The sequence below is a fragment of the Miniopterus schreibersii genome (assembly GCF_964146895.1).
Source record: "Miniopterus schreibersii genome assembly, chromosome: 8".
Classification (NCBI taxonomy): domain Eukaryota; kingdom Metazoa; phylum Chordata; class Mammalia; order Chiroptera; family Miniopteridae; genus Miniopterus; species Miniopterus schreibersii.
In genome coordinates this window covers 71,804,604-71,831,862 of record NC_138109.1, presented here as the reverse complement: position 1 = coordinate 71,831,862, position 27,259 = coordinate 71,804,604, and the positions used below count along the sequence as shown (strand labels likewise).

At 43.3% G+C, this 27,259-nt stretch overlaps 2 protein-coding genes across 15 annotated transcripts; both read left to right on the top strand.

Annotated features, from left to right (window-relative positions):
* Positions 1 to 355: 355 nt before the first annotated feature.
* On the top strand, positions 356 to 13,705 carry PAK1IP1 (PAK1 interacting protein 1). Of its 2 annotated transcripts, none has more exons than XM_081144719.1 (10): positions 356 to 815; positions 3,310 to 3,472; positions 6,892 to 7,012; positions 7,088 to 7,162; positions 7,606 to 7,658; positions 8,320 to 8,465; positions 8,561 to 8,658; positions 10,781 to 10,880; positions 11,582 to 11,705; positions 12,082 to 13,705. In XM_081144719.1, the coding sequence occupies exons 1-10, from the start codon at positions 732 to 734 to the stop codon at positions 12,282 to 12,284; spliced, it is 1,167 nt and encodes a 388-aa protein (XP_081000845.1). In that variant the 5' UTR covers positions 356 to 731; the 3' UTR covers positions 12,285 to 13,705. The 2 variants fall into 2 exon arrangements, with proteins under 2 accessions (XP_081000845.1, XP_081000844.1); XM_081144718.1 differs by having other exon boundaries at positions 3,307 to 3,472.
* A 6,162-nt stretch (positions 13,706 to 19,867) lies between these two features.
* Positions 19,868 to 26,323, top strand: LOC308561169 (transmembrane protein 14C). Of its 13 annotated transcripts, none has more exons than XM_081145772.1 (6): positions 19,868 to 20,014; positions 20,950 to 21,018; positions 21,345 to 21,421; positions 22,601 to 22,702; positions 24,797 to 24,884; positions 25,806 to 26,323. In XM_081145772.1, exons 2-6 carry the CDS (start codon positions 20,996 to 20,998, stop codon positions 25,858 to 25,860), a joined length of 345 nt encoding a protein of 114 aa, XP_081001898.1. In that variant the 5' UTR covers positions 19,868 to 20,014; positions 20,950 to 20,995; the 3' UTR covers positions 25,861 to 26,323. The 13 variants fall into 13 exon arrangements, with proteins under 13 accessions (XP_081001898.1, XP_081001906.1, XP_081001902.1 ...); XM_081145780.1 differs by having other exon boundaries at positions 20,939 to 21,018; XM_081145776.1 differs by having other exon boundaries at positions 20,910 to 21,018.
* The last annotated feature ends 936 nt before the right edge of the window (positions 26,324 to 27,259 follow it).

The following is a 27,259-nucleotide window of genomic DNA, read 5'->3' as shown; positions in this document are numbered from 1 at the left end:
GTTTTGACTTTGCACCTAAGCGGGGGAGGTGGTGAAACTTAATGACACCCTCTGGATGACCGAGCCTTTCTTCCCCAGGAGCCGGTCTTCAGGCCCTTCAGGCAAAGCGCCCTCCCCCCTCCCCAGGACCCGCCGCGACGCCGGCCGCCCGGCCCGGCATCGGACACGCGAGCCCAGCAGGGAGGAGAGCTGCGCAGGCCCCAAGTCCCGCGCCCTCTTTGCCCCGCTGAGCCAGCGTGAGAGAGAAAAAGGCTCATTCCACCGCTTCCTGCACAAAAAGGAGACCTAATGCCCTCCCCGCGTGTCACAGCCCACAGCAGACGCGTCCCCACGAACCGCCACCACCACCACGCCGGGGCCCCGCCCAGGCCGGAAGCTGGCCCGCCCCTTCCTCACACGTTCCGGAAACGAGGGGCTTCCGCCCAGGATGTCCCGCCCACCCCCTCAGACGCGCCTAGCTCGCAGCTTCCTAGAATATGCCTGCTTACCCGAATTTTTTTTCTCATAGCGATGAGAACCTCCTCACGTGACGTCCTTCCTTATTCTTCGCTTGAAACTCTCGCGTGATCCTCGAGCGCTGAAGCCGTTTTCAAGGGTGCAGGCGCTTTGGCAGTCCCGTGGCCGTGACGTCTCTCCGAGCCCCGGCGGAGGAAGGACCCCCTTCCCCTCGCGTCCGCCGTAGTCTCCGCCCCTACGCCGAGCGCGGCTCGCGGCGGCGGCACGTGTCCTGGATGGAGCTGGTCGCGGGCTGCTACGAGCAGGTCCTATTCGGGTTCGCTGTGCACCCGGAGCCCAAGGCGAGCGGCGACCGCGAGGTACGAGGCGACGCGCCGAGGGACTCTGGAGGTGTGGGCGGGGGGAGGTCAGGCCCGGTTCCTGCGCGGCCGAGGTAAACACAGACCCTGAGGGGCCGTCCTGCGGGCGCGGCTCAGCGGCTCGGCGTCCACCCGGATGGCGGAGACCCGGGTCAGCCCCCGGTCAGGGCCCGTGCCCGGCTTGCGGCTCATTCCCAGCAGGGGGCGCGCAGGAGGCGGCCGATCAGTGATTGTCATCGATGTTTCTCTCTCTCCCTTCCTCTCTCTGAAGTCAATAAAAAAATATTTTTAAAAAGATTTAAAAAAAAGAATACCAGAGGGGAACACACCGTCTGATCCCTTAGGGATTAATTGGCGAATCAAACTCGAGAGACTTAAGTATAGGATAGCTTTTTAAAACACGGAGTAGACCTTTCATAAAACGAGGTGATGTCCGTCTGTTGTGGTAGGTGTTGTTGAGCTCGGTAGGCAAAGAAATTAGGCATTTCTGCGAACCGGCAGATGGGTCATGGATTATGGATTTAAGGGTCGCTCTCATAAATTGACAGCCAGTTGAGGTGTTCGCTCTTTCACTGAATTTCTGTCCTGGAGTTTTGCAAACTCTTAGAGCTGGATCAGGATGACAGCAACTCATTATTACTGGATCCTTACTCTGGGGCCATTACTTGCGGTGAAGGTGCAAAGACGCCAAAGGTATGGATCCTGCGGTAGAGATCTTCCCTACGTAAGGGAAGACAAGTGCATGGAGAGAAATTATAACAAGATATAAGTATTTTACTAGACCTATGAATAAAAAGGTAAGTAAATTGCCAGTAGTCATACAGGTAATTAGGATATAACCAGGTCTTTTAGTCTAGAACTATTTTTTCCGCCTAAGCACTCCTAGATATCTCTTAAAAACTTATTTCATTGGTTGTTTCTAAATGGAGAAGTCATGGTGTCAGTCTTGAATTAACCAGAAAATTAGAAGTATGTGACTTGACTAATTGCTTTTGTTTATTTTCTACTCTGGTTATTCATCTGCCTTTGGCTGAAAGGTGACATGTTTCGAATATTTAAAGATGATGCTATTGATTGTGTTCTCTTTGTAATAGTGTTGCTTACCATGTTCCAGACCATGTAGCCTCACAGCAATCCTCTAAGGCAGTTACAGTTAAACCCATGTTACAGATGAGGAACCTGACACTGACATAGGTTAAGTGACCTGCTCAACACCACACAGCTAATATTTGGCAGACCTAGGACTTAAATCCCCAGGTGTCTCTGACACTTGAAGCTCTTAACCATTACCCAGTACTGCTTCTACACCTAGACAGACAACAGCCCGAACAACCACGGTTCCTTCTATAACACAGAAAAGCAAAGGTTATTCCTGGATTTGTGGCCATAGCAGCCCCCCCAGAATGTTGCATCTTTACTCAAAAGAAGCTCCCTGGGTATTTATTGACGGAAGGGATTATCTGTTGCGTAGTTACTTAAGAATTAATCTACAATAACACATTATAAATGTGTTCAAAAAAATTTGGTGGGTTTTTTCCTTCCTTGGTTTGTTTGTTTTATTAATAGTTCATGAGGCATCTTCTTCAATTTGAGAGGTGTGCATGCATGTATTCTTGGCACTCAACCAGTCACACTTATCCAGTCCAAAAGTTACATGTCACAGTAAGTGTAGTTCTTGAAACCTCATCATCGGTCAATCGCTAGGGCTTATATTGGTAGTAATGGAAACATACTATCCTATTTATTTTTTTTCTTCTTTTTTTAAATATATCTTTATTGATTTCAGAGAGAGGAAGGGAGAGGTAGAGACAGAAGGAAACATCAATGATGAGAGAGAGTCATTGATCGGCTGCTTCCTGCACTCCCCCTACTGGGGATCAAGCCCACAACCTGGGCATGTGCCCCGACTGGGAATTGAACAGTGATCTCTTGGCTTAACCACTGAGCCGAGCTGGCCAGGCCTACTTATTTTTCTTTATAGGACTTGTGGCTATAGCTATTTCTGTGTGACATTATTTTAATTTGTTTGTCTCTCCCACAGGAATGGCAGCTCCATTAGAAAAAGGACTTTTGCTTCTTGTGTTCACTGCTGTGTATCAACTGCCTAAAATGATGCTAGGCACTTAGTAGTCACTTATTTTTTTGAGTGAATTAATTCAAATCAAAATTGAACATTTGAATGAGTGAACATAAGTATGTGAGTCTCACATATAAGTAAATATAATAAGGAGTTAAGGCTTTGGCTGGGAACTTAAAGTCCCTGTAGTCTGGTCTTCATAACTGTTTTGCAATCATACATAGCACCACAGTCCCATCTTCTTGCTTTACCTTCCTTATTCAGTTATCTGGTTCTTTGTTTTAATCTACATGTCATTGCATAGTTTTTTCTCCATTTGTAAGATCCATTGGTAGTTTTTGTGGATCCTGGAACCACTTACCTGTTTCTAGAGAACTATGATATGACTGTGACATTGACTGTTTTACTCTTCAGCAGAAATGGACTCCTGTGGCTGATTTCACGCACCATGCCCACACGGCCTCCTTGTCAGCGGTGGCTGCAAATAGTCGTTTTGTAGTCACTGGGAGCAAAGATGAAACAATTCACATTTATGACATGAAAAAAAAGATAGACCATGGGGCTCTAGTGCATCACAATGGTAAGAAATGATATCCTTTAAGATAATAATGTTGAGGTATTGTTACTTTACAGTTTGACTTCAGTTGCACAATTCATCAAGCAGATTCTGTGCTAGGAAATAGAGAAACGGGGAAAAACCCCCATGAGGTTCTTTGTCCATAAGTTGTTCACAGTCTGTACTGAGAGACAGAAGGGAGGCACTTAGTCTGGAGGGGAAGGAGGAGGAAATGAATTTTCACTGAAAAGTTCCTTAAAATGACATCTGAATTACCATAAAAGAAAGGTGAAGTTTGCAAAGAGGGAGGGCATTCCAGGAAGAGCAGGCAGCATGGGGAGCACAAGCAGCAGCAGCATGTTGATAGCTGACTTTACTGAAGGGGCGTCATGTACCCAGCAGTGTACCAGAAAGGTACAATTCTCTTTTCAGCTTAGGGAAGAGAAAATCTTGGTTCAGAGATGTTACGTGACTTACCCAAAGTCACAAAACAATGGAACTAGAAGTTGAGCCTAGGTATAGAGCCTGTATTTGTTGGTTTGTTAGTTATTCTTAACCCTCACCGAGGATATTTTTTCCATTGATTTTTAGAGAGAGTGGAATGGAGGAAGGGGGGTGGGCAGGGGAGCTGGGGGAGAGAGACAGAGTGAGAGGAACATCCATGTGAGAGAGAGGCATTGATTGGTTGCCGCCCGCATGCACATCAGCCAGGGCCTGGGATCAAACCTGCAACCCAGGTATGTGCCCTTGACTGGGAATTGAACCCACAACCCTTCGGTATGCAGACTGATACTCTAATCACCGAGAAACACCGGCCAGGGGCAAGAGCTCACTAGTGTGCATGGGGGAACTGTAAGCAGGTCAGTATAACAAGAAGGTTGAAATGAAGGTTAAGGTGGCTGAAGAAGTAGATGGGGCCAGGCCCTGGTGGTCCTGGAGAGGAGGAGGTTAAGGATTGAGTGCGAGGGAGGGATGATTGGGCTTGAGGGACATGCTGGCAGTTAGGATACGAAAGAGATGCTGGATACGAAAGACAAACCGAAGGACCGATGAGAGCCGCCCAGTTGAATTCCGAGGCTATGGATTTAGTAGCATCACTGCAGTAAGGTACCGGCAATTCTGTACAGCAAGGAAAGTTATTGTGTACAATAGAAGGATTAAATTAACAGGGGAATCGATTTTGGTGAAATAATAGTTTAGGTTTTCAGCTTAGGGAAAACGGGTTGTTAAAGGTGTCCAGATCTCTGAAGAAAGCAGGCAGAATGTGAGTAATGGAAGGCATGAAAGGGCTGGGAAGATGTGAGGTTGTGGTCAGAGACTAGATCCTTAGAGTTCTCTGATGTGGAGCAGCCCTAGGTGGTAACTGGGTTCGAGGGACTAAAATACAGAGACAGCAAAGGTCACTAGACTGGAGGAAGTCAAGAAATAGCGATTCCCAAGTCATGGTGGGGTTTTCCCCACAGGTGGTACAGTTGCCCAGGACAGTGGCAAGATCAAGAAATAGAAGAGATAATTTACTTTCTCAGTATTGAACATTCTATTCTATTTTTATTGTGTTTTCCCAGGAGACAGAGAATGAGGGGTTAACGTGTTCAGAAGAATGGAAAATGGAAAGAGAGAACTCAAATTAGTAGATTCAGTTAGATATATACTTAGTTTAGGGAAACTCAGCCAAGGAAGTTGGTTTCCTGCAGTTAAGACAGGTACCCACCCGGCTGGGCGTAGCTCCGGTTGAGCATCTCCTAGGATCCAGGAGATTGGGGTTTGACTCCCGGTCAGGGCACATGCCCAGGTTGTGGACTCGATCTCCAGTCGGGGGTGTGCAAGACACAGCCGATCAGTGACTCTGTCATCATTGATGTTTCTCTCTCTCCCTCTTGCTTCCTCTCTCTGAAATCAATGAAGACATATTAAAAAAAAAAAAAAAAAAAAGACAAGTACCCTTTTTCCTTTCCTGTCTTCATATATTTCAGAAGTTCCACCCCAAGCATTGGTGTCTAGCAACAAATTTGGAGTGGTCAATCGTCTTATATTAGGTGGTCCTTAGCTACTTTGTGAAGTGTCTTGCTTTTCAACATAAGCTAGGCTTTGAGTCATTTCAACATATATTTCTTTTCCTCTCTTCTAATTCCAGTTTATATAAAGGAGGCTTCTCCCTTTCTAAGGCTTAGAAGAATAATTTAAACAAATCTGGTCTGTCCACACCCAATAATAAGAAAAGCACTTACTTAGAAGGAGTTTGGATGGGGGTTGGGCCCCTGGCTTCCTTTATTCCTCATAGAAATCCGGGTTTTCTCTCAGTTGGTAATAGATAAGCTCTTTTCCAGGGAGCAGATGGAGTCGTGGGCAGGAGTAAAAGATATGGGGAAGCAAAATATCCAGAGTCAGAAATGGGATAATAGGGGAGCAGGAAAACACGGGCCAAGATAGCTAAAGCTTTGAGGAGAAGGTGGTCTGTGAGCCCGTATTGTCTTAGTGCGGGAAGGGGGCTGGTGGTACAAAATTATTCATCAGAGACCTTTGCTTCTGTCCATCTGAAGGGCAACGTAAAGGATTGACTGGGAGGTGTGCAGATGAACAACAGTGATCCGGGGGTTCACATCCTTATTCCATAAATGACAAAATAGTAAATATTTAGGCTTTGTAGCCATGTGGTCCCTATTAAGATTATTCATCTCTCGTTGTAGTGTGAAAGCAGCCACAGGTGTCTTGTACCTGAATGAGTAAGGCTGTGTTCCAGTAAAAGTGCATTTACAAAAACTCCTCCAGCCAGATTTGGCCTCCTGACCCCTGTACGCTGGCTGACACAGCTTCAGAGGATAGGAGTTTTACCTGAGGGTCAATGTATAACGGCATGGACTGCTTTGGGGAGCTAGAGGAATGCTGCATTCTTACATCAGCTCACCTCCTTCAGCCTTTTCATATTTGAACTATGGGAAGGGGATAGAGGGAGAGTGGAAGAGTGTAACATTTTAAGTTCTTGTGACTGGATGAGAACTGTGTAGAGACCAATCAGACACAGCTCTGGAGTGATAATCGGATTGTGGGTGACGGGGTGGATGACTGACAGTTTAGAAAGTAGAAGTTCTATGCTGTACATGTCAGCTTGTCCCCCAGGTTAGTTGTTAGCTGGTTAGTTTTGTTTGACTTCTCAAACATTCTTACCAGCTATCTCCTAAATTTATTATGGGTATGTAGAGCAAGAAAGTGAGCTAGTCAGTTCAAATCTATATCTACAACTAGAGAAACTCTGCTGAAAATATTTGCCTAGGGTTGAAATTATTAAAAAAGTTAATTTGTACATATAAGACGTTAAGGTTTAATTCAGTAATGCTTACATTGGAGGTTTTACTTGGCACAGCATAGCCTTTGAACTAGAAGTGGAATTTGCATTCAAAATAGTTTTTTTGAGTATTAATTTTGCCTATTTTGTTTTTCCACAGGCACAATAACTTGCCTGAAATTCCACGGCAACAGGCACTTAATCAGTGGGGCAGAAGACGGACTCATTTGTGTCTGGGATGCAAAGAAATGGGAGTGCCTGAAGTCGATTAAGGCGCACAAGTGAGTCCTGCCCTTTCTGGTTGGCAGTCTCCAGGTGCCAGTCAGGTGGGGGGCTAACTGTTGGTTTCCTTTCAGAGGACATGTGACCTTCCTTTCTATTCACCCATCTGGCAAGTTGGCCCTGTCTGTGGGTACAGATAAGACATTAAGGTAAGTTATTAATGCCCAAGAGAATGTCTCTACTTGATTGTGGTCTTTGTTCTCCAAGTACAACAGGAACCCAGAAACATTGTACTGCAAGGAAAGGTTGAAAGCTAGTGAACCTTTTCCTAATGGGAGGGAAAATGACAAGCTCTATGTTCAAACATACACATTACCTTTCAGTCCTTGTAAGCTGTGAAGAGGAGCGTGGTCCTAAAAAGAAATGCTTTAGGAGGGGCACCTTTTGAAAATATGTTAAAGAGATGTGGGAATGCCCCTTTAATGAGTTAATCTTGCTAATCAATGTTTCAGATGTTGCTTTAGGAAAGTGGCCATTCTTCTGAATAGCCACATATTTAGTAAGTTGTCATTTGAGTACGTCTTCATTAATGTTCACCCTTATATCTAGTGAAAGTTAGTGATCGTGCCATAGTGAGCTTCTTGTTTTACAGAACATGGAATCTTGTGGAAGGAAGATCGGCATTCATAAAAAATATTAAACAGAGTGAGTATTTTTTTTTTTATCCTCACCAGAGGATAGTTTTTCCATTGCTTTTCAGAGGGAGGGAGGGAGGGAGAGAGAGAGAGAAAGGAGAGAGGGAGAGAAAGAGAGAGAAAGAGGAATATTGATGTGAGAGAGACACATCGATTGGTTGCCTCCTGCACGAGCCCTAACGGGCCGAGCCTGCAGCCACGGTACGTGCCCTTGGCCAGAATCAAACCCGGGACCCTTCTCTGTGGGCTGGGGCTCTAACCACAGAGCCAAACTGGCTGGGGCCAGAGTGAGTGTTTTTGTTTGGAGTATATTGTGTGGTAACTTACTTGCTGGAATGTGAATACACACACTCCTGTGCAGGCGTATGCACATTTTTTTGCCTGCTTGATGGTGGTTACCTCTGAGAGCAAATGCTTTGGGTTACTTGCTTCATTTTAGATTGGGATTCCTGTGGCTCTGCCACCTACCAGCTCTCTAACCTTGAATGATTCTTTGAACCCAGTTTATTGTCTAAAATCGAACTCACAAAATATGTACCATAAGTTTGTGGTGAACATTCAGCAGGATAATGGATGTGAAAATGTGCAGTATAAATATTTGTTATTTTTAGTATTACTTTCATTTTATTTTTTATTTATGAAATGAAAAGGCTTTGTTTTTTAATTTACAGATGCTCACATAGTGGAATGGTCCCCAAGAGGAGAGAAATATGTAGTTGTCATATTGAATAAAATAGATGTCTATCATCTTGACACAGCATCTGTTAGTGGCACCATCACAAATGAAAAGAGAGTATCTTCTGTTACGTTTCTTTCAGTAAGTGATCAGACATCAGTGGTGGACATCAGTTTTAGTGTATGTGTGAGGGTTGGAATTGTTTGACATTCTGAATATTACTCTTTTTCTCTCAGGAGTCTGTCCTTGCAGTGGCTGGAGATGAAGAAGTTGTAAGGTTTTTTGACACTGATTCATTAATGTGCCTCTGTGAATTTAAAGCTCATGAAAACAGGTATTTTTTTTTTAAACCAGTTTATTGTATGTGTGTGTACACTCTCAATAAACGTTATGTGCAATAGTTTCATAAAGCAGGTATGTGTTTTTTATGAACAATTGCAGAGATAGACATATTTCATATATATGTCTTGGCCTTAGTAAATGCAAAAGTGGTGAAGTTGTCGTCAAAACTAGTCACTTGCACAAGATACTTTTCCAATAATTTCATTAGCCTTGGGGCCTGAAATTAACCATATTTGAATGGGGGGGAAAAAATTAAAGTCTTGAGCTTTGCCCCGACTACTCTTGCCTTTTCACTTTAACTCCCCTTGTCTCTGCCTTCCCCCTTTACACCCATTTGTTTTTCCTAGAGAAGAAATGCAGGGCATTATAGACTTCTGTTTTGTGCCAGTCTCTGTCACCTCACTGCTCACAGTATTTCTAGAGGTAGACTCTGAGTCTCAGAGTAAATAGCAAAGTGTCTTTGCCAAGATTACCCACTGTTAGCTGATGGAGGTGGGATCCAAACCCAGTTCTATCTGACTCTGCCCCTGCTTTTTCCACTGTAATTTTGGAAAAGGTGATAATGTAAAGAGTTATACTTCAGTGTGTTTCATTTGCATATTCTACATTTTAAGGAAGTCTTAGTTCTTATTTTCTAACTAACATGTAGGTTTTAAGAAATCTCTCTTTGTAAATACTCAGAATATTGCAATCACTATACAGGCCTGGTTAATATGATCAGAGAAGGGGGAGTGGGACTTTAGTTTATCCCTAAGGAACTATTAAAAAAAATTTTTTTTACTGACTTTAGAGAGAGGGGAAGGGAGAGGGATAGAGAAATAGAAACATTGATCAGCTGCCTCCTGTACAGTGAGCCCGCAACCCGGGCATGTGCCCTGACTGGGAATCAAACCGGCGACCTCTTGGTTCATGGGTTGATGCTCAACCACTCAGCCACTCCAGCTGGGTGTTAAGGAACCATTTTTAAAAAGAGAGAACTGCTGGCACACTGGCTCTGAGGGAGGGAAGAGCTGAGTATATTTCAGGAACAGATAAAAGACCTGTGTTACTAGATCAAAGTGAGCCAAATGCTACACAGCCTTGGAGGCTGTTGGGAAGAGTTTGGCTTTGTAGGTTTTGCTGTGTTTATTTTTTATTATGGAAAATTTTAAAGGCAGATAAACCAGTTTAACAAAGCAGCCCCTATATCTCCACTGCCCAGCTCCAGCAGTTGTCAGTTCATGGTTAGTCTTGCTTTCTAAATATCCCCCCCAGCTTCCTCCTTTCCTGTGTCGTTCTAATGCAGATCCTAGCTTTGTAGAATTTTAAGCCTCAGAGTAACGGGGTTTGATTTCCATTTTTAAAAATTGTTAGGGGGCAAAAATGGAAGCAGAGAGGCCAATTAGGCTACTTCATAATACAGAAAAAAATTATAGTAGCTTAGACTAGGGGTGGTGGCTCTGGAGTGAGAGGAATAGATGTGTAGGAGGAGGTCTCGATTCATTTCTGTCTTACTTTTCTCTCCATACTGAGTGTGTAGTTTCTTGAGAAGAGGGGCTCTCAGTATCTTTTATCTCCTTTGTGACAACCTGATTGTAGTTATATTTTTTTTACAGTTAATGCCTTTATTTATTTATTTTTAAAATATTACAGATGTCCCTTTTTCTCCCCAATGACCCATTCCACCCTCTCCCATCCCCCTCCCCAGTTCCCCTCCCCCGTGTCCTTGGGTTGTGCATATATGCATATAAATTCTTTGGTTAATCTCTTCCCCCATCATCATTTCTTCTTTTTCTTTTTAATTAATTTTTAGAGAGGAAGGAAGGGTGAGAGAGAAATATGGATCAATTCGTTGCCTCCTGCGTGTGCTCCAACTGGGAATCAAACTGCCACCTTTTGGTGTGTGGTACGACGCTCCTACCAGCTGAGCCACAGTGGCCATGGCTTTTCAACATTTTTAAAGATATGGTTAACAGTCAGTTTTATCTTAGAATTTAGGCCCTGAAAAATGACTGACTCTTGGGAAGTGAAGCATAGTTCTTGAAAAATCAAGAGCCGGTGTGCACAGAAGCTTTTAAGAATATCACACTATTTGAAGAAAGGATCATTTATGGTGTTAAACGTTTCTATTCTAGGGTAAAAGACGTGTTCAGTTTTGAAATTCTAGAGCATCATATTATTGTTACAGCATCGAGTGATGGTTTCATCAAAATGTGGAAACTTAAACAGGATAAGGTCAGTGTCTTAGCACAACATAAATGCACTTGAATGCAAGTCTGTCAGTATTGCCTTGAGTTAAGTGAGATGGAATTTTTTTCTTAAGGGTCATAGGCAGAGATCTTCCAGGTGTGGCTGATATTCATGATTTTAAAGTTAGGGTTCCACGGAGCTGCCTCGGGGGTGGGCACCGTGAGTCTGAGCTGGCAGGATCCCAGAACTCCTGCTTTCTCAATCCAAGAGGTGCTGCTTGCTTTTTTTGTAGATTGATGTTCTCTGTAAAATTTTGTTGGATAAAATACTACCATTACTGAAAAAAAAAATTGGAAATTCCCGATTAATGTTGGAACCAACAGTAGTCTTGAACCAGATACTTGGAAAATTAAATTCCCTTCGATGGACTCCCTCTCCTAGAGAGTCGTATTATCTGTGAATATGATTTGCCGAGTGCCTACTTTGTGCAAGGTTCTTTGTTAAAACCTAGAAATGATCAAGACATCGTCCTGTTCCTTGGTGAATTTACAATTTCTGAGTAGTCAGAAATTGGCTCAGTGAAGGATGTAGTCAAACCAATCATGAATCCAGATCATTTCTTCTAAACAGCATATTTTATTCTCAGGAAAATACAGTGTTTTAAGTTAAGGAGTTGGTTATGGAAAAAGAATAATAATTATTTAAAATTCCCCTATGTTGTTACGGATTTTTCTTGCTTGTTTTAGAAAGTCCCCCCATCTTTACTTTGTGAAGTAAATACTAATGCCAGGCTGACATGTCTCGGAGTGTGGCTGGACAGCGTGACAGACGTGAAAGAAAGCCAGCCTCCCGCTGCAGAGCCTTCTCCTGGTAAGTGAAATTGTTCATTTAAAAAAACTGAATAATCTTGGGGGTGGGGGGGAGAGATTAATCGAAGAACTTAAATGCATATATGCATAACCCATGGACACAGACAGTAATATGGGGACAGCCTGTGGGGAGGCAGATGTGGGGTGGAGGGGATCTGGGGGGTTGGCAGAGGGGATATCTGTAATGCTTTCAACAGTAAAGATACATTTAAAATACATATATATATATATACACCAACAAAACAAAACTGAATAATCTCTTCCCTCTTGAATTGTTGAAGTGAAGGAGATCCAGGTAACTTCACTTTATTTTCAACCTGTGATTTTTTTCCCCAGAGGGATAAATGATCTTAAATGCACTGTCTCTTGTGTTTTAGTAAGTGAAGGACAACCCAAAAGCAGTGAAAAGAAATCGGGTGACGCAGAGCAGAAAGAAGCGAGGCAGTCAGCACCTGACACGGAGAGACGTGGGGTAACTGGTGGCAGCAAGAAGCCAACGAAAGGAGGTGGCCTGGTGGCAGCCAAGAAGAGGAAAGTGGGGGAAATGTTGGAAAAGAAGAGGAAAAAGAAGAAAATATGAATAATGCACTGACTCCCAAATTTCCCCTAAGAGGGAAGCTTTTTAGTGGGCAATATGTTATGATATATATTATGTTAATATGTAATATAATTTTTACTGTCGTGCAAAGCAAATAAAGATCTTTCTCACAATAATGTAGTTTATGTAATACAAAATCTTGCACACATTCTTGACCAGAGGTAGATGAGTTTTTCAGATTGTTCGCCTAAATGGGGAAATGATGAAAAACTGCCTTGAGCTTCTTCAAACGGTTCTAGTAATTTTAATGTAGATTTTGTTCATTTTGGTATAAAATACAGTTTTGTTCAAACAGCATAAAATGATTTTCATCCCAGGATGTAAGGACCAACTTAAAATTATAGTCATGTAAAATAAAAAATGTATAGCCCAGCCGGGCGTGGCTCAGCGGTTGAGCATCGGCCTAGGATCCAGGCGATCAGGTTCGATTCCCGGTCAGGGCACATGCCCTGGTTGCGGGCTGCAGCAGATCAATGACTATCTCATTGATGTTTCTATCTCTCTCTCCCCCTCTCCCTTCCTCTCTCTGAAATCAATATAGATATATTTAAAAAATAAATAAATAAAAAATAAAAAGTGTATAAAAGCATACACTTACGTTTAGGGCTATGTACATAAGATTATAGAGAGATGGTCAAACTTTGTTAAACTCTTTTGTTTCCAAGCAGTGGATGACATAATTTAAGGGCAGGAAAGTGACATATCCAATTTTGTGTGTGTGCGTGTCCGTTTCAGGCCATCAAAAAAATTCATGTGCTAATCTAACAGTTTTAAATTCAGCTGGTTGATTACATCATAATCTCTTCCTGACTTCTTTCCTCATAGATTACTGGATAACTTGGAGACATTATAGGGGATTTCTAGGTTTTAATTAGCTGTGCAGATGTCAAATACCTGAGGCCACCAGAGGGAATCCCTCCTGATTTGGCAAATTAACCATCTGTTGAAGGACATCTGGTGGTTTTACGGCTAAATAGTATTCTGTTGTATGTATAGAGCATATTTGGTTTATCCATTCATCTGTTGATGGACATGGGGGTTATTTTACCTTTTGGCTCTTATGAACAATGAACATTGGCATACAAGTCTCTGTGGGCATTTGTGTTTTCAATTTTTTGTGGTACATACCTAGGTATAGAATTGCTGGGTCACATGGTAATTGTTCTTTTAACTTTTTGAGGAACCGCCAAACTTTTTCACAGTGGCTACACCATTTTACCTTCCCACCAGCAAGGCACAAAGATTTCAATTTCTCCACCCTCACCAGCACTTCTTATTACAGCCACCCCGGTAGACATGAAGTAGTGTATCACTGCTTTTGATTTGCAGTTTCCTAATGGCTGGTGTCGCATATCTTTTTATGTGCTTACTGGCCATACGTATTTTATCTTTGGAGAAATGTCTAAGTCCTTTGTCCATATTTTAACTGGGTGGTTGTCTTTTGTTGCTGACTTGTAGGAGTCCTTTATGTATTCTGGATATTAAAATCTTATCAGAAGACACTTGCAAAACTTTTCCCCTATCACACGTTTTTAATGCAACTCATAAACTGTTTTGGTTCTTGTGGACACTTTCCCCATGAAAGCCCCATTGCCATTGCCTTTCCCTCTCGTGCCTGCAGCTGTGTGGCTCCTGGTTGGTCTAACCAAACCTATTCTTTCTTTTATAGTAGCCATGAGGAGCAGGACCAGCTTGCCCTCCTGGGTGGAAGGTGATGAGGACACATCACCTTCTACCATCAGAATGTGCAAAGCCATCTCTAAATGCATTTGTCTGTCTCTTCTCACTTGAATGCCTATACTAGGAATTGTTTTGTGCCCGAATAAGTGTTTGATGGTCTAATGAAGAGGCTCACATTACACCATCTAACCTGGACTATCGCAAAGGCAGCAGGGTTTTTTATGTGGTATGGACAAAAAATACAGTTGTGGACATTTGCTTTTGAGAATATTTAATTCTATTAAAGACAATTACTGCATTTGTAAACCAGAGGAAAGCTTTTAGGATGGAAGTATAAGTAGGTAGTAAACAGAGTGTATTAAACATAGGCAGAATTCATAAGATAGACTAAGTAGTTAGTAAATAGACCGTGTGTTAAAGAAGGGTGGATAGAAAGGCCCTGGCCGGTATGGCTCAGTCCGCTGAGCATAGTCCCATGCAAGGGGGGTGAGGTAATCTGTTGAGTCCCGGTCAGGGCACAGCCCCGGGTTTCAGGTTCCATCCCCAGGAGCGGGTTGCTGCAGGAGGTGGCCGGTCAATGTATCTCACATCTATGTTTCTCTCCCTTTCCCTTCCTCTCTTCTAAAATCAAGAAAAAAACATTTTTTAAAAAAAGGATAGAAAGGAATAGAAGGTCTGAGATACCCAGTTTTCTCAGGCCCTAAACATACATGCGACATCTGAGCACTAAATGTTCCTAATACATGAACTGCATGATTTTGCAATAAAACAGCTCTTCCACAGGCCAGCAGGCAAGGTGCAGCCACCCACCCGGCTTGCCTGTGCCTGCCTCGGCTGCGGCAAGTGTGTGTCATGGCTTGGGGGGTGGTGGTGGGGTGGTTCCCTCTGCGGCTCTCCTTGCTCAAACCTCTGGTCTTCAGAACCGTCGGGAGGAAGAACTGTTGAGAGGAGCAGGGGGATATGACACTGTGATGCAAGATTAGGTAGCATGGTCCTTTCACCTGGCTTGGAGCCTCTCCTAAGGCATTTATTTATCCCATCTCTTTCCCCTTCTCCCATTGTTGTAAATTTAATTAACCATGTGACTGGGACATTTAAATATGGTCTGTGAGCCTTTCTCCTCCATGACCTCTCGCAGATTTTGCCTGTAGTGTACTTGGAGGCCACTGCCTTTCCCACATACTAACAGTTCACACTGAAATATGTAATTCATTTTGGGAGAAGCAGGTCGATTTGTTTCCTTTTCCTCCTAGAAATGTACAGTTTGCATATAGTCTTAACCATCTTAGGTACTGAATTTTCTACTTTGATACTTGTGTATGAATAAATCACTACAAATTCACTCCTCAATATTTAGAATGCCCCACATGCCACCCATATCTTCCCTTCCATTTGTTTATTAAGTGCTCATCATGTGCCAAGTACTATTCCGGATTCTGGGGGCTGAAAGGAAAAACATGATCCCTGCCCAAAGGACAAAAGCTTTGTAAATAATTTATTGCATGAATGGCTGGGATGGTCCGGGCAGCTTGACGACTTTAGAAAAGAGAAGGTTGAGTTTTTGGCCAAGGACAAGACGGCATTTCTGGCAGAGGCGACAGGGAGCTACCTCAGTTAAGAAAGACTCTTAGCTGCAAAATACAAAAACTAAGTCTGGCTATCCAGAGGGGGTGGATTTATGACAAGAAGACCGGTATCTGACAGGACCCAGGGCAGAAAGAGAACCAGAACCCAAAAAAGGGGAGGGTGTAGCCATGGCCACCTGTCCCTCTTGTCTCTGACTCTGCATGCTGACTTCATTCTTTCCTCTCCAGACTAGCCTCTCACTTCTCACTCCCCCCACCCATCCATTTAGCTATTCACCCATTACGTGCCAGCCAGGCACTGTTCTAAGTGCTGCATAAAAATCCTCACTCTTGGGGAATTTACATGTTGAAGTGGGGAGGTGACATTTAGTAAATTACATAGCATATTGGGGGTAAGTGGCATGGAGAAAAATAAGCTGTGGGGGGAAATGCAGATGAGTTGCAGTTTTAAATAAGGTAATTCAGGAAGGCCTGGTTGAGGTGACATTTGAATAAAGACTTAAAGGCCGGGAGGGAGTAGGTGAGGGATTATCTGGGGAGAAGGTTCCTGGCAGATGAAGGAGCATGTGGAGTGTTAGGAGGTGGGAGCAGGGAGGCTGGAGTGGCATGAGCAAGGGGATAGGAATAGGGGCTGAAGGCAAGGAGATAGTGTGCAGGGCTTTGACCTCAGGAATAGTGACACAAACAGACTTGTAACAGGACTGTTCTGGTCACCATACTGAGAAGAGTCTAAAGGAGATAATGCAGCCCTGCCATGTACTAACCTTATACCAGTTAGATAACCTCTCTCTCCCTTACTTTCCTCAAAGTGTAAAAGTAAGATATAATAATAGTCTTTGTTGATAGGGTTGTATGAAGATTAAATGAGTTCCTCTATGTAAAGCACTTGGAATAGTGTCTGGCATATAACAAGCACATGGTATGCTTTTGCTAATGTTATTATTACGGCTAACGTGAAGTCCTAGAAACGTGGCATATAGGATAGAGAAAACAGGCATTTTTTTTCATAATCTCACTTATTTCTCGGAGAAAGGTTTATTGAATAGATGCTATCACTCTTTAAACAAAGCTATAAAATACTCCTAAAAATCTAGAAATTGGAACTCATTTCTTTACACACTCTTGGTGACACCCCATTTACATGTTTGTGGTTCAGGGTTCCGGTAATTCAATTTAAGCTCCTAATTAAGAGCTTAAATCACACTAAAAGTTTTTGCACAATGAAGGAAACCATATACCAAACGAAAAGACAACCTTTTGAATGAGAGAATATACTCATGAATGATATATCCAATAAGGGGTTAATATCCAAACTATATAAGGAACTCATACAACTCAACAACCCTCCTCCGAAAGATCCCCCCAAGCCCCAATACAATTAAAAAATGGGCAGAGGACCTGAACAGACATTTCTCCATAGAACATACAGATGGCCAACAGACATGAAAAGGTGCTCAACATCACTAATCATTAGAGAGATGAAAATTAAAACCACAAATGAGAGAGCAACTGAGATCTTTCTCCCAGGCATATGTCCTCATTTTGGTTCAAATAAACTCTTATGAAAATGAAAAAAAAAAAAATCCAGTGAGAGACCACTGTCAAAATGGATATCAAAAAAAAAAAAAAATCAAGTGTTGGCAAGGGTGTGGACAAAAGTGAACCCCGTGCACTGTTGGTGGGACTGTAAATTGGTGAGGCCACTGTGGAAAATAGTACAGAGATTCCTTAAAAAATTAAAAATAGAACTGCTATATGACCCAGTAATACTGATAGGGGCACTTATAATGTCCAAAGATTGAGCACCTAAATTAATCTAAAATATAATTATATTACTTATAAAATTGTAGAACACATATACGTACGTGAGCAGAGATTTATGTTTCTTTTTGCCTAAGTTTCTTTCTCCTACGCCTTTGCACCCGTACACTCCCCTTGATCCCAGACGAAGCAATTAAGGTGATGCAGCTGTGAACAATGAGTTAAGGTAATTCCCTTATCCAGACATTGCCAGATGACCAAGATGCATGGTCAGGCCGACCCAACAGTAAGTCAAGATATCGCCTCATCGCCTGACGACCAAGAACAAAAGAATGACAAGAATGACATCTGCGAACTTCCAGGACTGCACGTAGCAACGTTCTGTTCCCAGCCTCAGTTTGCCCCATATAACCCTATCCCTCAGGCCACTCCTTAAGACAGGTTTTGGATGCTCATATGCTCCCTGTCTTCTGGGTTGGCTGGACTTCTCAATAAACACCTTATATGATTCAACCCTGCCTCCATTGAACTGGACACAACAATCAGCAGCCAGAACCCCACTGAGGTTTCCTGGTAACAATACCACTTCTGGGTATTTACCTGAAGAAAACAACAACACTAATTTGAAAAGATATATGCAGCCTTATGTTCAGTGAAGTGTTATTTATAATAGCCAAGATATGGAAGCAACCTAGATGTCTATTGATAGATGAATGGACAAAGATGTGGTTCTACATATAATGGAATATTACCCAGCAATAAAAAGAATGAAATTTTGGCATCTGTGACAACATGGATGGACCTACAGGGATTATGCTAAGTGAAATCAGTCAGACAGAGAAAGACAAATACTATATGATTTCACTTATATGCAGGATCTAAAAAAACCAAAACAAATAAATAAATAAAACAAAACAGAAACAGACCCATAGATACAGAGAACAAGCTGATTGTCAAAGGGAAGGGGGGTTGGTTGGAGAAAAAATGCTGAGTTTCTCCTAAAATATGTTAATACTATTAGAAACATTACTAAACACAACTCATTGTGTAGAACTAATGGAAACAGAGCAGAAACCAGTTCCTTTCATTTGACTTTTAAAAAATTTGTGATGAGTGAGATATGGAGTAAGTTATATGGCAAGGTGAATATAAATGTGATTAGTCCAAGTTGGACAGAATGTGAAAAAGTTGTGGGAGACATCTTACACAGTTCTTTTGGTTGCAATTCAGAGACCCTATTTTATATTTTATGATGAACTACACACACACAGAAGAGCTGTGCATTTTGGTTGAGGAATGACACTATAAGAGGCAGCATCATGTAGAGCTAAGGGTGTATGACAGACCTTATTTCAAATAACAGATCTACCAAGGACTAGGACTGTAGGAAATTTACTTAATTTTCTGTGGTTCAAGTCCTTCAAGTCTATCATGGGGGGTATACCTTAAGGTTTGAAGCCTGCACCTGCATAACCTGCATAGAGAGAAATGAATCCCTAAAGCCATCCAGCTAGTTAAAACAAGTCCCATCTTTGGTTTGTGACAACATGGATGGACCTGGAGGATATTAAGCTTTTCAGGAGAGTCTTCTGTTAGGTTGATGAGAGCCTAGCAATTCCGGTAGGAATCGCTCCAAGTTCTTAGTCATTACCACCGGTGGCTGTCCAGAACCAGCTCTGGTAAACATTGATAATCTAGAAGCCAGGTAGGAGCTGCTGCAAGTTTTCCTTTTAGAGTATATATGTGTTTCAATTTCCTTTCCACTGAAGACTGTATTTATAAGACTTATCCATGTTGATACTTGCAGGGGATGAAGAGGCATCAAGGATGACACCCACATTTTGATGTCCATCAGCTGGGTGAACGGCCCGGGAAAGGCAGGGCGGAGAAGCAGATCTGCAGTGGGCGTGGAGATAATGTCTTGTGGGCACTGGGACAGCGCAGAGGAAGTTGTAAATTATATTGAACTTACCCTCTGTCCCCCTTTAAGGTGCTTCTCCAGTAGCCTCATTCACAGTCTAGAGTGTAAAACAAACACCGACGTGAGCCAGCTGTGCAGCCGGCGGCACCGTGCTCTCTGCCGGTGAAAGGAGTCCCTGCCCCTAGTAGGCAAACGACGTGATCGGGCCAGAGCGACAATCCTCTCGGGCCAGAGCGACAATCCTCTCGGGCCACAGCGACAATCCTCCCGGATGGCCCGCATCTAGTGTACACCCGGTAATATGTCCCGCCATGAATGGGGCCTTTCAGAATCCGGCCTCCGACGTCCGCCTCCAGCTTCCGTGGCCTCCACTACCGGCCTGGTCAACCAAGACCCGACTTAAACCCTGGGTTTTCCGCTTTTAGCCAGGGGGGGCTGGTAGCCGGAACCGGCGCTGAAGCGGCCGGTCCGCGCGGGCGGGGACTCGGGAGTCTGGGCTCCCGCGCGACTCTCCGCCTCAGGCTCCGTCCCCACGCTCGGCCCCGCCCCCACGCTCGGGGCCGCCCCCACGCTCGGCCCCGCCCCCTGCTTCCGGGACGCCGAGGGCGCGTCCCCCCACTTCCGGCGTCGGAGTTCTCGCGCGCTAGGCTCGCGCAGCGTCTTGGACCCGCGGAGGCCCCTGGGCGAGCGGCGCCGGTGCGGGCGCGGGTGCGGGCGCGCGCTCTGCGGGATTGTTCTTGCCCCTGTTCCGACTCCGGAGCTCTGTAAGAGGCTTGCGTGGTGCCGCGTGCTCCTCGTCGGGCGGGACCCTTGGGCTGCGTCGCGGTTGCGTTTCTAGACGCGCATTTTCTGCTCCTCCCAGTAGGTTGTGGATCTTGGGGAAACCTTGAGCTCTGGAGGCAGAGGCCGTAGGGCTGCTTAGTTCCCTGGAGGCGTGATTGCTTCGTCTCCTTAAAAATCTCGGTAACTCAGGGCCGCTCTGACTTGATGGCCGGGCGGGAGTCCAAGCCCCCTCTGCTAACAGTGGAAACGAAACGAAAGTGGGGTGTTGCCTTCGGCCTTAGCCTCACTGGGTTTCAGGTGCATGTTAGAAATTAGGAGTCGCTCTAACAAGGGCGTATGTAATGCCGACCCTAGGACTTGAGTTTTCCTGTATTTTACTCTCCCTTCTCCCCTCACAAGAACTGTGAATTGGTAGCAGAAGTAAATGACCGTTTAGAAGTTTTACAAACGTTAAATATTGAAATAGTTTGATTCTTGGAGCCAAGGCGAAAGGCAGCACCCTTCTCCCCTAAAAGGGATAATTAAAATAGTTGAATTAAGGGCACAGAAGATACTTGTTTTCCGATTTAGTAATGCATAACTTGGTTCACTGTTGAAAGGTTAACTCCTGACCTGTGCAGAGCTGGTCAGTGCAATTTGCTCAGTTTCCTGTGGGCCTGTGTTATTAGAATCGAGGTTATTACGAAAATGATTGGTTCAGCACTGTTACGTACTATCCCAGTTAATGCCCACGGCAGCCCTGAGAAATTGCTACCATTGTTATCCTCATGGTACAGTGAAGGGAACTGAGTTTTAGGGAGGTTGGGCAATTGCCCATTACTTCTTATCTGCTAAGGGGTGGAGCTGGAACTCCGACCGCTTCTTTCTGACTGTTAGAGCTGTGCCACCAACCGCCTCTGATCCAGCCCCTCTGCAGGCGCAGGCTGCTGTCGTCTCCTGTCTGGACCGAGCCAAAGAGAACCATGCAGAAGGACTCCGGGCCACTGTAAGTGCGCAGAGAATGGGAGTGGAATAGCCAGCAGCTTCTCAAAACCAGCGCCTTTTCCCCTCTGAAAAGGGCTCTGAGAGTAGACTGCTGGGGCAGCACTGGGGATGGGAAGGTGGACTTGCAGGCCACAGTTTGAGTCCCAGCTCCACCCCTGACTAGATGTGTGACTTTAGGCTAGTCAACTAACCTCTGGGCTTTATTTTCATTTCTACAGTGATAGGATTGTTTTGTAATGATGACCTTTTAGTCCCATTCTATGATTGTGGGTCTTTTTGTTTTTTAAAAAACTTGGTTGAAGCTGATTCCTTAACTTTCGTTTTCAGAGTGCCTTTACATTGGATTGGCTTCGGCTATGCAGCACTGATTGCCTCTGGTGGGATCATTGGCTATGCAAAAGCAGGTATGGTTTGTAGTTACTTAACCTCTTAGGATCTTCACATTGCTCGTGGTGAAGAGAGAGTCCCCAGGGTCCCCAGAGTGCAGTCTTATTTGAATCAGGTTTGCTTTTGGCTCTCTAGCTTGAGTTCAGGCTTGTCATTCCTGTAGCAGCTCCTGCACTTGCCTTTGGGTTATCTGGTTGAACTAAGCCAGGCTTCTTATCGAACCACTTGTTTTTGCCTCTTTGTTTAAAGGTGCTGGGCAGGAGTGGTAGCAGATTGTTGTTATCATCAGCTGCCACACATCAGCCTTGACCCCAGAATGCCATTGCTGTGCTCTTTAAGTAGCAGGAAACCTGTAGTTTTCACATACTCATTTTTTGAAGTGTCTTCATTAAATTAGGCAGGGGTGTGTCAGAAAGCCTGCTTATTTCTCACCCTTCCTTATCTGCATCCCCACCCCGACATGCACACACACCCCCCAGAATTCTTACTCTCCAAATCTTTTAAACTTACCCTATTTCCTTCTCCTTTTGGGATTTGCCCAAGGTCCTGTCCATGGACAGTTCCAGTCCTTGATGAATTAATCAGGCCTGATTAGGATCCCTTCTTCCTTTTTTTTTTTTTTTTTTTAACATGTTTTTATTTGAGACACAAAAATGCAAAATTGCTGAGATATCAAACATTTTCCGATCCACTACAATACTGCCACTATGTACAAAAGATCTGATGATTTTTGTGAGCACAAAATACAGTATCACCTATGGGTAGTACATGGGTAAAATATATGGCATTCACATGATATGGAATTGATTGCAGGGGTGCAAACAGCAAATACAGAGGCATGGTTTTTTGTTTAAAAAACATAGAGGTGATTCATGAATGGACCCCAAATTGCCATAATTTTTTGTTTCTTAAATGGGTGCTTTAATAAGCAGTAGGAGCCCTTCTTAGGTAGAAGTACTCTCCCTATTAGAGGAGAGAGGAGTGGTGTGGTGTGGTATGATCTGATCCTGACTTCTCTGATAATTTTACCAGAGCTCTTTAGGAAATTCCCGAAAACATTTTTGTGCTTGAGAACTTGGTTGTGAATTGTGTTGTGAGTTCTCTTTGCTGTTGTTGTCAGGAAGGGAAGTCTGATGGATTCTGTTAATGAAATGAATTTTTGACACTACAATACAGGCGTATTTGTTTTCCTCCAGGTAGTGTCCCATCCCTGGCTGCTGGGCTCCTCTTCGGTGGTTTAGCAGGCCTGGGTGCCTATCAGCTGTCTCAGGATCCGAGGAACATTTGGGTTTTCCTAGGTATGTCAGCTTCACTTCAGAATACTCTACCAAAGGCCCTGGTTTGGTGGGGTGTGTCAGGTTCTTACATTAATAAGTTTCACTGCCTCTGCCAAGTCCTAGGGAAGTTTTTAAATGGTTTCCCTGGTTTCTGCTTACCTTTTATGTACAGAATGTGGAAAGGTTTCATACCTCATGAATTTAGATTTACCTAGTGAAATTAGTATCAAACTTGTATAAGGCAAGTATATGTCTCTTAACCATTGTGATTGCCCATTAAACACTGTCTTCTTGAGCATCACTAAAGGGTCACGTGTCTGGGTTGTTTTCGTCATTATTGCATTTTTCCCATTTCAGATCATTAGCCCTTTAGCAGTAAGCTGAATTAGTAAGACATGGGGAACCTATACCTTAATTGGAGACATAAAAAGTGCCTTCAGGGAACCTATACCTTAATTGGAGACATAAAAAGTGACTCTGTGGGGCTGCTGACATGCCCTGTGAGCAGCACAGACAGTGAAGAGTGCAGGGAAGGGAAGATTACTTCTTATCAGTGTGGCTTTTGGTACATTTTATTGAGCTCCACCCCCATGTGTCTGAAAGTCTGCTAGGAGTATGGGCTCCTCACTGTCTCCACATACCCACAGTATGAGAGAACATGCAGGGCTAGCCCTTAAAAGGATGGTGGGAGAGCAAGCATGTTAACAGTGGTTTGCGTAAGTCTGCCTGCGCTGGGAAGGGGAGTCAGCAATAGCTGGTTTGGGGTGTGCTGGGGAAGAAGGAGGCGCCCAGCTCTCAGCACTGTCTAATAGCTCCCTCGCGCAAGCTCCAGAATGACTTTCAGACCTGTTTTCCCATCTGTGATCCCGCTTCACTCTAACAAATGCCCCTCATTGCCTGTGTGAAGAAAATAACAGCCATCACACGGGCCTCCGAGCTTCGTGCCGTTGAGCTCCAGTCCTTCCCTTGTCCTGTTTCTCTCCTCTCCCAGGCCAGTCCCTTCTCCCCTGCTTTGGGTCTCTTCTTCCATACCTTCTTGGAGCTTTACACTGTCACAGATGCCATCTCTTACTTGTATTTCACCTTTCACATGGATTCCTCTTATGCTCAAATGTGCTCATCTCACCCATTTTTTCAAAAAGGACCTCTCGTGACACTACTTCCTTCTCCAGTTGCTGCCATTCTTCCCCTTCAGAAACTTCTCTAAAAAAATTTGTCATGCTTCCTGTCTTGGTTTTCACACCTCATACATCCTTGACCAACTTCAGTCCCCGTTTTGATCCCTTTTGTCCATGGAAATACGTAGCTCTCCGAGGCTGCCAGTGACTTGTATTTTTCAAAACCCAGTGTACATTTATTAGTCCACATTTAGCTTGGCCTGCGGGCTGCTCTTGGCACAGTATGTGAATCCACTCTCACTCCCCTGGTTTTCCTTTTTATTTCCTCATTCTCTTTTGTTGACCATTAAGTAAGTATTTAAAGTACTTAAGGCCTGGCTTTTTTTTTTTTTAATCTTCTTTATACTTTCTTGCATGACAACGTCATTGAAGCCCAGGCCTTACATTGATACACCAATGACTCACAAATCTCTCTCTCTCTTCCAAGCTTTACACTTAAACGTACAGTTGTCTGCTTGAAATCTAGATGTCTCAGGGCCTGACTTCATGTGCTCACACACAGTCTCTCTCGGTGTTCTCCATCCATTCGGGTCCTGATTGCACTCTTCCCCTCCACCTTTCTAACTCATCAGCAAGTCCTATCAGCGCTCCTTGCAACACACCCTAAGTTGTTGTCTTCTCTATCTCTACGGCTACCCCAGTCGCCCCTCTCTTTTCCCTACATTCCTGAGGACCTTTCTTAATTGGTACCCCTACATGCTCCAGTTTCCCTGCAGTTTGTCCTCGTGGTGCAGGATGACTGGGCCCAGACTGGGAAGGCCTTATATTCTAGTGTTTGTGCTTAGGCTCCTAAGATGTGGGTGGTAATGAAGCTCCGTAACTTGGGAGGTATGAGATGGGGTATGGCCCTTGAAAGATGGGTGGGACTTTGGTCACTTATTTTATTTCTCCCAAATATAAGGTGTAGTGATCTTTGCCTCTTTCTTTTTCCCATCAGCTACATCTGGAACCTTGGCTGGCATTATGGGAATGAGATTCTACTACTCTAGGAAATTTATGCCTGCAGGCTTAATTGCAGGTGCCAGGTACTGTTTCTTCTATTGCTGTTCCTCACAGGTGTAGATTTTAGTTTAATGCCCATAATATGTACACCCACAGATTTACTTGTTTCACTATACCTGATGCTGGACATCAACTAAAATGATTTAACTTATACATAAATAGGAGAGGTTGCAAAAACAGTAGCTGATTTAATGGCAAAGTGAAATAAATATACTCACTCACTTTGGAAAAGCTTGCTCTCACATTTGCTCTCTGGTCCATCCTGGCTCCTGCCTCCAGAAGCAGCAGCCTCAGTGCAGAGCCGTGACTGCAGCTCATTCAGTGTGGGCCCTTATTTCTTAGTTGTATGAGTGCCCCTAATTATCGAAAAATTTGATAGAAGGGAATTTCTGTTGATTTGTTTTCTAATTAGCTGATTATAAAATCCAAACCAGATTTTTTTTTAAATGTAGTCCTTATCCCAGAATAACAGAGAGACCCTGAAGGTAGGGGAATTTTAGAAAATCTGTTTTGGGAAAGGATTACTTATGATTTTGGTCATCGTTATGATTCTGTCCAGCAAGATGTTCTATAGTCAGTGCAGACCAAGGTCGAGAGCAGTAAACTGGGAGGCTGCAGATCCACCATTAGTTAGTTCTGTGACCATGGGGAGGCCTTGGTCTTTCCAGCCTGCAATTTCCTCATCTCTGAATTACTGGCAGTGAGATTAGGAACACCGGCTCGTATGTACTGCTTTAAGGCCTCAGCACAAGACTGCCCCTTGGCATGTTTTTTCTTTGGTGCCCCCAGGGATGGAAGTTCCATCTCTGCCTGCCCTGCCTTGGTACCTGCTCACTGTGCAGTGAGAGACCTGCAGAGTCCTAATCCTTTTAAAAAAAAAATAGTCAAGTGCCTGTTCTGTCCCTTACCTGACATTTTTGTTTTTGTGTTGTTGTTTTTAACAGTTTGCTGATGGTCGCCAAAATTGGAATTAGTGTGTTCAACAGACCCCATCAGTAATAGTCACGTCCCAGCTTGGACTCATGAAGAATTTTAAAACTTCCACTATTTTTAGTATATTGGGAGAAATAAATGCAGCATTTTCACATATACTGACATTTTACTTTAAAAAAAAAAGATACTGAACTTTGCAGAGAAAAATATCAGTCATCATTATTACGACTCTAAAGGGGTGGGTAGCATATAACATAAGAGCTTATTATAATACCCTCGTATAATTTGGTTCTTGTATGTTAATACTCTTTCTTTTTGTATTTTTACATAAAGTCTCAAGGGGTAAAATGTTAGTTGTCAACATTGGGGTCCCTGAAACCTCATACCCTACCTACTAGGAGGAACAGTGTGAAAAAAAAATCTCATGAGATTTAGGGTATCTGTTCTTTTGCTCATCTTAGAGCACAGACCTACTTTGACATTATATTAAATGAAATAATCAATGAAAATAAAGTTTCTATTAATAATATTTTCTATGGTGTCTTCATTGCCAGAGTTGTCTGGAACATAAAACAAGATGTGAATAGTAGGAAGATAGAGTAAAACAAAAGATTTTAAAATACTTTATTTAGGGATAACCCATTTTGAAAAATGTAAGGACCAAGGGAAGTTGTTACTTGATTACACATTGCCTTGAAGCTGGTTTTAAAAATGATCTGTAGTGAGAGTTTCTAAGATTAGGACTGTAATCAAAAGAAAAAAATGAAATTTTGGTTAACTAGTTAATCTATAAATGTGAAACTAAAAGACCTATCTGAAACTTGAATTACGGAGTCTCTACTTTGGACACTAACTGGATACTGACACATTTTCACTTCACTGTTTGTTTTGGCATTGAGAATTAACTCATTCTGGGCTCCTTACTTAAGTTTAGCTCTCTGTAAAAATGAAGGGGTATTTGCTACTTACCTTCCACCTAACTGGTATTGGTTGAATGTAGAGTATAATTTAGTCACCTGTTAATTTTATATATTTGCTTAAGCTCCTTGAAAGGAGGCCTAGTTTTCTCATCTTTGTTGTATCTGACATGCCTGCCAGGCCCGTGTTTAAAGTATAATGCCCAGGGCTCTACACAAGGGGGTGCACTGTATTCTAGACCAGGCATTCCTGTTAATGCAACCAGGATCAAAATAAGGCTTTTTGGCAGCCCCATCACAGCAATGACTCATTCAGCTTTTGGTCTTTTTCTTACATACTGCTGTTAATAACTACTCATAGGTAGGGAAAGGTCAGTGCCTGATGTCACATACTTGTAAATACTTAGATAAAATTTTTTCCATAGTTCCTGGCATACGGATTACATTTTATCACATAATTATACCAAATTCATGGTTTAAGTGATAAAGACAAACATTTACAAATGGTTGGTTGATATGTGGTGTGACATTAGTCCTGTATAGTCTCG

Excerpts from the sequence above, each read along its gene's own strand:
- PAK1IP1 (XM_081144718.1), top strand. The coding sequence starts at position 732 with ATGGAGCTGGTCGCGGGCTGCTACGAGCAGGTCCTATTCGGGTTCGCT. Across the intron at positions 7,013-7,087 it reads AAGTCGATTAAGGCGCACAA|AGGACATGTGACCTTCCTTT; the intron begins GTGAGTCCTGCC and ends GTTTCCTTTCAG. Across the intron at positions 11,706-12,081 it reads CGCTGCAGAGCCTTCTCCTG|TAAGTGAAGGACAACCCAAA; the intron begins GTAAGTGAAATT and ends CTTGTGTTTTAG.
- LOC308561169 (XM_081145772.1), top strand. The coding sequence starts at position 20,996 with ATGCAGAAGGACTCCGGGCCACT. Across the intron at positions 21,019-21,344 it reads CAGAAGGACTCCGGGCCACT|AGTGCCTTTACATTGGATTG; the intron begins GTAAGTGCGCAG and ends TTTCGTTTTCAG. Across the intron at positions 22,703-24,796 it reads GAACATTTGGGTTTTCCTAG|CTACATCTGGAACCTTGGCT; the intron begins GTATGTCAGCTT and ends TTTTCCCATCAG.